Here is a 12,345-nt window from a genome sequence, read left to right on the forward strand (position 1 = left end):
GGGAGAAATGAGTGCGGGTGTGTTCATGTGAGGTGAGGTGAGGGGGACGCGGGGTCGGCTCCGTTGCTTGGTGGTGGCGAGGTCGGGGATTTGGCGCCTGCCGAACGGCTTCGCGGCGGCGGCATCACATCCGCGTGGTTAACACAGACATCATTCCTTACAAAAGATTTATATTTGGTGTTTGAACGTCTTAACACGGCTGTTTTATTCTTTATTGACTTAAAGCTTTCGTGGCTGCAGGAATTCATATTATTGGTTCTTTCGGTAAAGTCACGTAGAATGGAAATTATGAAATAATAAAAATTAATCAATAAAATAATTCTCACGACGTTCCGGCCACAACGCAAGCAGCCGTCCTCAGGTGGAGAACAGGAACGTCGTGAGAATTATTTAATTGTTTTATTTTTATTATTTCATTATTTCCATTTTACGTGACTTTACCGAAAGAACCAAAGAAGACAGCTGTTTTATTCTTTATTGACTTAAAGCTTTCGTGGCTGCAGGAATTCATATTCTTTGGGTCTTACGGTGAAGTCACGGAGATAGACGACCGCTTGTGTTGCGATCGAAACGTCGTGGTTCTTTATTTTTATTGACTTTGCCGAAAGACCCAAAGAATATGAAAAACCTGTTCTTATCTTTTCATAGTTACGATGTCATATAAGGCAGTCTGCACACAGACACCAACCTCCATCAGTTTACTTGGGGGATCATCTCTGCCCGGCCCTTTTCCTGATCTCAAGACTCCAGATCGCCCCTCAGACTTCCTCAACAGATGGCACCTCAACCAACCACTCGGAATGGGGTTGTCCACTTTCTCCAATACCACTGGTCAACAACAAAAAACATTTTTTTCTGGCCTGGACTTTTGCAGCTGTTTTAGACTAATTTCAGGGTACTGATTCCAAAGCTGATCTCAGATTTGCTCCATCACATCTCATTTTATGCTATCGGCATACCCCATTTTCATTGATTTTACCCGAAATTAACTCTGTCACTTATGATTGCAAGTTGTTGCGAGTCAGTGACTGCTTTAGTGTTAAAATTAAAATATGGTGCTGTATTTTTAGGATAGTGTGTTTATAATATCATTTTATGTAGATATCCACATTTATCTAATATTTTTCTTCTGCGGTTTTGATTGAAAATGAAATATTTGATATCTCAAAAACCTGATGTGATGGACAAAAACTGATGCCAGATTTAAAATTACCTTAAAACCGTTGGAATACCTGATGCCAGAAAAAGTGTGTTGACCAGTGTTATTGAGGCACTGCATGCCCCGCACCTTGACCCCGTGAAGTTATTTGGATCGAGGGATTTCTCCTCGACCCCACGACCTCAGAAACGCTCTGCAGACTTGCACAGTCGGGCATATTTGCGGAATACACCACGCCGCCGTTGACCCTGGCCATTGACCGAGCAACCCAACGTTCCTACCAGCTCCCCTCCGCAAGAATGTGTTTCAAATTGTGTGTGTTGTGATGGTGTGAAATTGCGATTGTGTGGGGCATGGCTTGTGGCTCTGCCGTCATTGGTATGGAGCATTTAAATTGAGATGGTGACATGCTGCCAGGGATTTGGAATTGTGGTGCTGGCTGGGGCACAGATGCTGACCAGGATGGCCCAGTGAGTGTTGCGTGTCTAACACGAGAGTTGTGGTCCCGTCATGCTATGGCTGACGACTTGACCTGACGGCCCGGAGATCGAGACACTCCGAGGCGCGTTGAAACAGTGAGTTGGAGATTCGTCGTGTTCATGTGAAGTTGTCCCGTTACATTGGGACTGCATCCCTCAGTTGTTAGGGTGCATGTTGTGCAGCGAGTGAGTGATGGGTCTTCTCAGCTCGGTCGGTACAGCCGTGTGCTGCGACGCGAGTCTTGGAGAGAGACTCGGTTAAAATTCCCCTGATACGTCCGACGCGTGCGCGTCGGAAAGGCGTGGCGTGATACCGAGTGGCAGGAGATGTCCGGGTTGGCCTTCCAGGGAGGGCTGCCAAGTTGTGCGAGCGCGGGAAACCGCGCTGCGGCCGCCATTTTTGTACAAGCGCGGGACACTGCGGAAATGCAGTTTGCGAGTGTACGGCTGCCATTTTGTGCGAGCGCGTGAGGCCGCGGGGATGCGATTCGCGCCTGCGGCCGCCATTTTATACAAGCGCGGGAAACTGCGGAGATGCGGCTTGCGCATGCAGCCGCCATTTTATGCAAGCGCGTGAGGTCGCGGGGATGCGGATCGCGCGTGCTGCCGCCATTGAGGCCAATTTTCACGCCGAACTATTTTCTGTAACTAAAATGCAGATCCTGGGGGGCGTCCCTGAAGCGCGACTTCTTCGCCCCAGGACGTGGGTTGGCTCTGACGCATGACGTCTCGACCCCGGGTGTCGGAAAGACGTCCGCATTTGGGCGTGTGAGTGCGCGAGCGCTCGGCAGCTCGTCAGTTCTCGCTCTATCACCACCTAGTGGATGGAACGGCAGCTGGGGGTCGGGGAACCTGCCATCCGTGTTGTGTGGGTGAAGGGGGACATATTTGGTTTCGTCGCCGTGCTGGTTGTGCATCTAAACGCGTCTGAATTTGTTTGTTGTTATTTTTTTCTCTTCTCTCGCGCCGGCCGGAATCCCCTCATCTCCCCCACTACCCAGGGGCCGAGCGGCTGTCGTGTCCGACGAGCCAAGGCGAGTGTTCATGGAGTGATGCCTCAGGAGGGTTTGTGTTTCTCGTCACGGGAGGCAGTATCTACCTGGCACCTTGGAGTCGCCGGTTGTGCCGACCGGCTGTGGACTGGGGGGGGGGGGAGGAGTGGAGCGTACGTCAGCTACTCCTGCTCCTCCTGTTCTTGGGCCGCTTCTGGTTCCCCAGGGCCTCCAGGGGGGGTGTGTGCACCTCCCCTGGGGGGCCCGGCCACGTGGTCTCGTGGAAGACTGGCTGCTCTACGTGGCTCCCACACGCCTTGCTCATTGCCTACGCCGTCGTTCCAATGGCCACACTCACATGTCACAGCCGAGTCGGTAAGATGCAATGGAAGCGACGTTTAGTGTTACTCTGAGACACACAGAGACACACAGTGACACACAGTGACACAGAGACACACAGAGACACACACACAGAGACAGAGACACACAGAGACACACAGTGACACACACACAGAGACACAGAGACACACAGTGACACACAGTGACACAGAGACACACAGAGACACACAGAGACACACACACAGAGACACAGAGACACACAGAGATACACAGAGACACACAGAGACACACAGAGATACACAGAGATTCACAGAGACACACAGAGACACACAGAGACACACAGACACACAGAAACACACAGAGACACACACAGAGACACACAGACATACAGAGACACACAGACACACACACAGAGACACACACAGAGACACACAGACACACAGAGACACACACAGAGATACACAGACACACAGAGACACACAGAGACACAGAGACACACAGAGAGCTGCAGAGAGCCGCAGGCATCGCGAGACGCACCGGTGCACGTGGGAATGAATTCACAGCCGAGTCGGTGAGATGCAATGGAAGCGACGTTTATTGTTACTCTGAGACACACAGAGACACACAGAGACACACAGTGAGACACAGTGAGACACACAGAGACACACACGGGGGTGGCGGTGGTGGTGTCGGTATTGGCACTGCGCCAGTGATGAAAGCGGCGTTGGTGGTGGAGGTGGCATTGATGATGGTAGCAGCGGTGATGGTGGTTGTGGTGCGGTGGTGGTGGTGTTTGTTGTGCGGTGGTTGTGCTGCGGTGGTGGTTGTGGTTGTGCTGCAGTGGTTGTGGTTGTGGTGAGTGTAACTCTCCAACACGTGGCTTCACGGCGGGGCATCGCGGGTTCATGGGTGACTGAATGGACGAGTGAGGGGACAAGTGACTGAATGGACGAGTGAACAAGTGACTGAATGGACGAGTGAGTGGACAAGTGACTGAATGAACGAGTGAGTGGACAAGTGACTGAATGGACGAGTGAGTGGACAAGTGACTGAATGAACGAGTGAGTGGACAAGTGACTGAATGAACGAGTGAGTGGACAAGTGACTGAATGGATGAGTGAGTGGACAAGTGAATGAATGGATGGACAAGTGAGTGACTGATGTCACGAGTGGACTGACTTGATGAGTGAATGACTGACTGAATGAAAAGAGCCACAGTCTGGAACACACACGCTCATCGTGATCGCCAAGATCACCTCGTCGTCGCACGCACGCACAGACACACACACACAGACGCACACACACACAGCACAGACACACACACAGACGCACACACACAGACGCACATACACAGACACACACAGATGCACACACACAGACGCACACACACACGCACACACGCACGCGCACTCATCGTAATCGCCAAGATCACCTCGTCGTCACACGCACGCACACACAGACGCACACACAGAGACGCACACATGTCAGATCGGTGGTGGTGGTGGTGTGGGTCACGGGGAGAGTGTGAGTGTGTGTGGGTCACTCAGAGGTCACGGCGGTGGTGTGAGTGTGTGGGGGTCATTCAGAGGTCACGTGGCTAGTGTGTTTGTGGGTCACTCAGAGGTCACGGGGCTGGTGTGTGTGTCGCTCAGAGGTCACGAGGGGGGCGTGGTCGTGCTTAGGTCACGGTGGGCGGGGTCACGTCGCGGGGTCGCGGGCTCACGGGGTCACGAGGTCACATTTCACGGCGCGGGGCAGTCGGCGACGACGCAGCGGCAGCGCTGAGCGACGGCCACGCTGGCGCTCAGCGCTGTGCCGTTGGGGCACAGCAGCGGCACCGACACGAAGGCGGCGGTGGCGGTGCCGGTGATGGTGGCGGTGGCGGTGCCGGTGACGTAGCCGGAGCCGCTCGTCTCCCGGCAACAGGAGCAGCTGCTGCGCCACAGCTGAGGTGGAGCGGCGGTCGCCGTGGAGACCGAGGAGGAGGAGGAGGACCACGGGTTCGGCCTGCAACGAAGGTCAGAAGGTAAAGGTCGGCCCCCAGGTAGCCTCTAGCGGCAGGGCTGTCGGGGGCAAGTGCTGCCGGTAGAAAGTGGGTGTGAGGGTGGTTGGTGTTAATAATGGTGATGGTGTAATCATGGTGACGGTGTGACCACGGTGACGATGTAGCCACGGTGATGGTGTAACGACGGTTACGGTGTAACCATGGTAACTGTGTAACCATGGTGACGGTGTAACCACGGCGCCGGTATAACCACGGTGACGGTGTAACCAAGGCGACGGTGTAACTACGGTGACGGTGTAACCACGGTGACGGTGTGACGTCTCCGTTGCGCTCACAGGCTGCTCGAGCTGCAGGTCCCCACACACTTGGTGACCTCCACGGGCCCCTCGCTGCTGCAGCCGCCCACGCTGACCAGCGTCCACACGCGCTGGGGCTGGCAGATCTCCTGGGGGGCTTCTAGGGGGGGTAGTGGGGGGGGTGTAGTGGGGGTGGGGGTAGTGGGGGTGGGGGTAGTGGGGGTAGGGGGGGGTAGTGGGGGTGTAGTGGGGGTGGGGGGTGGGGGTGGGGTGTAGTGGGGGTAGTGGGGGTGGTGGGGGGGGTAGTGGTAGGGTGTAGTGGGGGTGGGGGTGGGGTGTGGTGGGGGGTAGTGGGGGTGGGGGGTAGTGGGGGTGGGGTGTGGTGGGGGGTAGTGGGGTGGGGGGTAGTGGGGGGTAGTGGGGGTGGGGGGTAGTGGGGGGTGGGGTGTGGTGGGGGGTAGTGGGGGTGGGGGGTAGTGGGGTGTGGTGGGGGTGGGGTGTAGTGGGGGTGGGGGGGTAGACAGAGATATAGTAATCCCAGGTAGCCTCTAACAGGGATGTAGGGGCAAGTGCTGCTAAGTAGCGAGCAGCAGCAGTAATACACAAAGATCCCCCGTGTAGCCCCAGCAGACTGTTGGGGCAAGTGCTGTTAGCCAGCATCCTCACACACACTCGCACACACTCACAAAGACAAAGGTCTCCCGTGTAGCCTCTAACAGGGCTGTAGGGGCAAGTGCTGTTAGTAGCGAGTAGGAGCGCCTATGAAGGCTACCGGCACTGTGGCACACGAGGGGGTGGGTGGCCAGCACCACGCCCGGCCGCCTTTGTCTCCCCCAGTGGCGATGTTTACTACACACTGCAACAGGTACTCATTTGAGTCGACCTAGGGGAGGCCCAGGACCGGTTCAGATAATCGTCACTGACGGTGTTGGCCGTGAGCGGGAATCGAACTCGGGTCGCTGAGTTCGTAGCGCAGCGAAGCGCTAACCACTACACCACCGCTCCCCATACACACACAGACACACATAGACACACACACAGACACACACACAGACACACACGCACACACAGACACACACACAGACACACATAGACACACACAGACACACACATAGACACACACAGACACACACACAGACACACACACAGACACACACACAGACACACACGCACACACAGATACACACACAACACACAGACACACACACAGACACACACACACACAGACACAAACACACAAAGACACACAGACACACACAGACACACACAGACACACACAAAGACACAGACACACACACAGACACACACACAGACACACACGCGCACACACACACACCACGCACATACAGACACACACACAGACATACACGCAGACACACACACAGACACACACAGACACACAGACACACGCAGACACACGCAGACACGCGGTGAGGGTGAGTCAGTGCGATGTCAGTGTGAATTTACCATCGTTGCACTTGTAGGTGATGCAGCACCCGTGGACATCATAGACCACGCTCACCTAGCAGCAGGGACAGCGTCAGCACCATCATCATCATCAGCACCATCATCATCATCAGCACCATCATCATCATCAGCACCATCATCATCATCAGCACCATCATCATCATCAGGGTCATCATTATCAGCACCATCATCATCATCAGCACCATCGTCATTATCAGCACCATCATCATTATCAGCACCATCATCATGAGCACCATTATCATCATCATCATCAGCACCATCATCATCAGCACCATCATCATCATCATCAGCACCATCATCATCATTATCAGGGCCATCATCATCAGGGTTCCAGGCAGGTGATCTGGTGAGTGAGTGTATGAGTGAGTGTATGAGAAAGTGGCTGAGTGAGTGAGTGAGTGGCTGAGTGAGTGAGTGTATGAGAAAGTGGTTGAGTGAGTGAGTGAGTGGCTGAGTGAGTGAGTGGCTGAGTGAGTGAGTGAGAGTATGAGAAAGTGGCTGAGTGTATGAGAAAGTGGCTGAGTGAGTGAGTGAGTGTCTGAGTGAGTGAGTGAGTGTATGAGTGAGTGTATGAGAAAGTGGCTGAGTGAGTGAGTGTATGAGTGAGTGAGTGTATGAGTGAGTGTATGAGAAAGTGGCTGAGTGACTGAGTGGCTGAGTGAGTGGCTGAGTGAGTGAGTGGCTGAGTGGCTGAGTGAGTGAGTGTATGAGTGAGTGAGTGTATGAGTGAGTGTGTGAGTGAGTGTATGAGTGAGTGTATGCGTGAGTGAGTGAGTGTATGAGTGAGTGAGTGTATGAGTGAGTGTATGAGAAAGTGGCTGAGTGAGTGAGTGAGTGGCTGAGTGAGTGAGTGGCTGAGTGAGTGAGTGACTGGCTGAGTGAGTGAGTGGCTGAGTGAGTGAGTGGCTGAGTGAGTGAGTGTATGAGTGAGTGAGTGTATGAGTGAGTGTGTGAGTGAGTGTATGAGTGAGTGTATGAGTGAATGTATGAGTGAGTGAGTGTATGAGTGAGTATGTGTGTATGAGTGAGTGAGTGTATGAGTGAGTGTGTGTGTATGAGTGAGTGAGTGTATGAGTGAGTGTGTGAGTGAGTGAGTGGCTGAGTGAGTGAGTGTGTGAGCGAGTGGCTGAGTGAGCGAGTGGCTGAGTGAGTGAGTGGCTGAGTGAGTGAGTGTGTGAGTGAGTGGCTGAGTGAGTGAGTGGCTGAGTGAGTGAGTGAGTGGCTGAGTGTGTGAGTGAGCGAGTGGCTGAGTGAGTGAGTGGCTCACATTTGCACAGGTGTGTGGGTACTGGGGCTCCAGGCAGGTGATGCGGTGCTCGCTCAGCAACGCGGAGCCCTGTGACTCAGCACACTCCAGGAAGGAGCAGTTGTCCTTGCTCCACTGATCCCCAACCTGCACACGGACACAGCAGAGGTCGCAAACGGGTTTTGATTCCTTACCCGTACCCGGCCGCACCAGGATCGCAAACGGGTACCCGTACCCGGCCGTACCCGTACCCTACCCGTACCCTACCCGTAACCGGCCGGGTACGGGTAGGGTACGGGTATCGGGTACCTGATTGCGACCTCTGGGATGAAGCCATGTTGCAGGCGCGGGTGGGTTGATTCTAGGAACTTGAATTGTGAGAAGAGACAAGACGTTGGGAAATGAGTGACAAACGGTGACTCACCAATGACTCACGGTCTACCCGTACCCGGCCGCACCAGGGTCGCAAACGGGTACCCGTACCTGTACCCGGCCGGGTATCGGGTAGCCGGGTATCGGGTCGGATACGGGTATCGGGTACCCAGTTGCGACCTCTGAGACACAGTCACCAGCGGGTTGCCTTTCAACAGACTGCTGGGGCCCTTAGTGTGGACGTGTGTGTGTGGACGTGTGTGTGTGTACACGTGTGTGTGTGTGTACGTGTGTGTGTACGTGTGTGTGTAAGTGTGTGTACGTGTGTGTGTACGTGTGTATGTACGTGTGGACGTGTGTGTGTGGACTTGTGTGTGTTTGTACGTGTGCATGTGTACGTGTGTGTGTGTGTACGTGTATATGTGTGTGAGTGTGTGTGTAAGTGTGTGTACGTGTGTGTGTACGTGTGTGTGTACGTGTGGACGTGTGTGTGTGTACGTGTGTGTGTGTATGTGTGTGTACGTGTGTGTATGTGTGTACGTGTGTGTATGTGTGTGTGTACGTGTGTGTATGTGTGTGTGTATGTGTGTGTGTTGAACTTATTTCGCACCACCGTACGTATCCAACCGCGCTAATTGGAGGTACGGGGGGGGGGGGAAGGACATGAAACTACACAACAGTGGGTGAGTGGGTGAGTTAGTGGGTGGCAAGCCGAGTTGGTGAGTGGGAAGGCGATTTGGTGAGTTGGTGAGTGAGTGGGAAGGCGAGTGGGTGAGTTAGTGGGTGGGTGGATGAGTGGGTGAGTGAGAAGGAAAATGGTTGAGTTGCTGAGTGGGTGGTTGAGAGAGTGAGTGGGTGGGAAGGCAAGTGGGTGAGTTGGTGAGTGAGTGGATGAGTGAGTGGGTGGGAAGGCAAGTGGGTGAGTTGGTGAGTGGATGAGTGAGTGGGTGGAAAGGCAAGTGGGTGAGTTGGTGAGTGAGTGGATGAGTGAGTCTCACCTGGTACATCTTGCCGTTGTATTCACATGTCGGAGAAGGCTCTGTGACACGCCACACACACGACACCACCACGGACAGTCACCGCCAAAGAACCACACAGCCACTGCGCCATAGGTGAGCGGGTGAGTGAGTGGTGAGTGGGTAGCTAGGTAGGTGTTTAGGTGCCTGGGTCAGTGAGTGTGTGAATGAGTGTGGCTGTGTGAGTGATTACGTGGGTCAATAAGTGAGTGTGTCGGTGAGTAGCTGAGTGAGTGGCTCAGTGAGCGAGTGACTGTGTGAGTGAGTGGCTGAGTGAGTGGCTGAGTGAGCGAGTGGCTGAGTGAGTGGCAGGGTGAGTGAGTGGCTGAATGAGTGACTGTGTGAGTGAGCTGGTGGCTGAGTGAGTGAGTGGCTGAGTGAGCGAGTGGCTGAGGGAGTGAGTGGCAAGGTGAGTGAGTGGCTGAGTGAGCGAGTGGCTGAGTGAGTGAGTGGCTGAATGAGCGAGTGGCTGAGTAAGTGGCTGAGTGAGTGTCTGAGTGAGTGAACGATTGGCTGAGTGAGCGAGTGGCTCAGTGAGTGAGTGAGTGAGTGGCTCAGTGAGTGAGTGGCTGAGCGAGTGAGTGAGTGAGCGAGTGGCTGAGTGATTGGCTGAGTGAGTCTCTGAGTGAGCGAGTGGCTGAGCGAGTGGCTGAGTGAGTGAGGGGCTGAGTTAGTGAGTGGCTGAGTGAGTCTCTGAGTGAGTGAACGATTGGCTGAGTGAGCGAGTGGCTCAGTGAGTGAGTGGCTCAGTGAGTGAGTGGCTGAGCGAGTGAGTGAGCGAGTGGCTGAGTGAGTGGCTGAGTGAGTCTCTGAGTGAGCGAGTGGCTGAGCGAGTGGCTGAGTGAGTCCCTTACGAAGCACACACTCGTAGTTGCGGCAGCAGCTGCTCTGAGCGCTGCTCTCCATGAGCTCCATGAGAACGCTGCCCGGCGAACACGCCGGCACCGCACAGTCCTCCGGACAAACTACACACACACAGACACAGACAAAGATCCCCCGTATAGCCTCAACTGACTGTTGGGGCAAGTGCTGTTAGCGATCAACTATGAAGGCTGGCACGGATAATGAGGGGGTGGGTGGCCAGCACAACGCCTGACTGCCTTTCTTTCACCAGTGGCGATGTTTACACACCGCACCAGGTACTCATCTTAGTCGACCTAGAGGAGGCCCAGGACCGGTTCAAATAAACGTGTTGGTCGGGAGCAGGAATCGAACTCGGGTTGCCAGGTCCATAGTACAGCGCGCTAACCGCTACATTGCCGCTCTCCACACAACAACAACAACCGCCATTCGCCACTAAGTGGCGCCGACATCACGATGGGGCTTGTGCCAGGCTATGTGCACGTTGAGGCCACGTGAAGTGTCGAACGCCCGCTGGCAGGAGGTCACGGGGCAGACCCAGGTGCCACGGGTTGACTGACTGAGATGACTGGCCGATGCACCACCTGTGCCCCCTACTGTGCCAACTTGCTGTGCTTTAGCCACCCGGTGCTCCGCTCGTTGTTGTGAGCGTCGCTCCTCTGCCCTTCGTTGTTGTTGGAGGTCGACTGCCTCCAACTGCCCAGTAGCGTCCTTCACGAGCCTCCTCCACAGAGGCCGATCTTGACACCGCTGGTACCAGTCATGAGGAAGTCCACTCAGCTCCACATCCTCCCGTACCGAATCAGGCCATCTCTTCTCTAGCCCGTGCCGCGCCCATTTAGCCCCCTCGATCCGGCCGAACAAAAGCTGTTAAAGCATGCGGTGGCTGGGCATGCGGGCTACATGACCCAGCCAACGCAGCCTTGCCCACCGGAAGAGCTCACCGATGGGACTTTGCCCAGATCTTTTAGGATTTGTGAGCTCATCATACAATCCAAGCCTGGCTAAACCCAGGATGGATCGTAGGCAGGCCAGCCTAAATGTTTCCAATCTGCGAAGATGCTCTATTAGGGGGGTCCACGTTTCGCAAGCGTAGAGAAGGGATGCAATGACCGTGGCTGAGAAGACTTGAAGCTTCGTGCGGAGCGACAGACCAGGTAGCTTCCACACAGTGTTACGCAACCAATGAAAAGAAAATGCCGCTCTACTGATTCGGAGTGAGGCATCTGCTGTCAAACCGGAGCGCACTGCCCAGGTATGGGAAACTCTCCACTCTCTCCACAACTGCCCCATCACCAATTGGGAGTTGTGGGGGTGGGTTGCCCGATGGTACAAAATACCCAGGCAGGTGCTTAGTTTTGGTGGGGCTGATGGTAAGGCCCCACCTCTTAGTGGCACACTCCAGGTTCAGCAGCAGGAGCTCCAACTCCTCCTCTGAGTGAGCGGCAATTACCAGATCATCGGCATATGTAACATGGTTGACCAATAGAGAGCCATCCCTTGACTGTACCCGGGCATCGATCAGCCTCCCATTGTATCTTTACCAAATAGAAATTCCTCTAGTACAGCCATCAAAGGCTTCACGAACTACGTGGTTGAAAAATATGTTAAATAATGTGGGAGCCAGAGGACATCCCTGTTGCACCGCAAGGTGTATAGGGAATGGCTCCAACTCCCGGCCACGTAGTTTTACCCGGGCCCGCTCACCATCATGAAGGTCCTTAATGATCGTGAGCAGAGGGTCAGGGACTCAGAAAGCACGAAGAACAACCCAGAGCCCAAGCCTACTGATGGTATCATAGGCCTTGACCAGGTCACTTAAAGCAGAGATGTAGGTCTTGTTGGAATTCCCTACACCTCTGCTGTAGCAAACAGACAGAAAATATGGCATCTGTGCAGGACCGTCCTTTCCTGAAACCACATTGGGGCTCCACAAGCCTCTCCTCAGCGTGCCTAGCAAGGCGATTTTGAATAATCCTTGCCAGGACCTTTCCCGACACACTGAGGAGTGAGATGCCCCTGTAGTTGTTACAGTCTGTGCGGTCTCCCTTCTTAAAGAGGGGGACCACAAGGGCATCCTTCCAATCCTGCA

The 12,345-nt window shown here is 54.4% G+C and overlaps 2 protein-coding genes across 2 annotated transcripts in view; one reads left to right on the top strand and one right to left on the bottom strand.

Annotated features, from left to right (window-relative positions):
* The window catches only part of LOC133359975 (uncharacterized), a 341,563-nt gene that overhangs the window by 15,334 nt on the left and 313,884 nt on the right, over window positions 1–12,345 (top strand). The window lies entirely within an intron of this gene.
* LOC133359919 (mucin-5AC-like) overlaps window positions 3,564–12,345 on the bottom strand; it is a 95,097-nt gene continuing 86,315 nt past the window's right edge. Inside the window, exons 59-64 of the mRNA XM_061578479.1 lie at window positions 10,247–10,357; window positions 9,375–9,415; window positions 8,026–8,151; window positions 6,738–6,792; window positions 5,310–5,430; window positions 3,564–4,976 (exon numbers count right to left, since the gene is read on the bottom strand). Of these exons, the coding sequence (XP_061434463.1) occupies window positions 4,712–4,976; window positions 5,310–5,430; window positions 6,738–6,792; window positions 8,026–8,151; window positions 9,375–9,415; window positions 10,247–10,357 (719 nt within the window). The 3' untranslated portion in view covers window positions 3,564–4,711. The remainder of the gene's footprint in view (window positions 4,977–5,309; window positions 5,431–6,737; window positions 6,793–8,025; window positions 8,152–9,374; window positions 9,416–10,246; window positions 10,358–12,345) is intronic.

The sequence above is a fragment of the Lethenteron reissneri genome, chromosome 66 (assembly GCF_015708825.2).
Source record: "Lethenteron reissneri isolate LAM-NWPU_2019-01 chromosome 66, ASM1570882v1, whole genome shotgun sequence".
Taxonomy (NCBI): Eukaryota; Metazoa; Chordata; class Hyperoartia; order Petromyzontiformes; family Petromyzontidae; genus Lethenteron; species Lethenteron reissneri.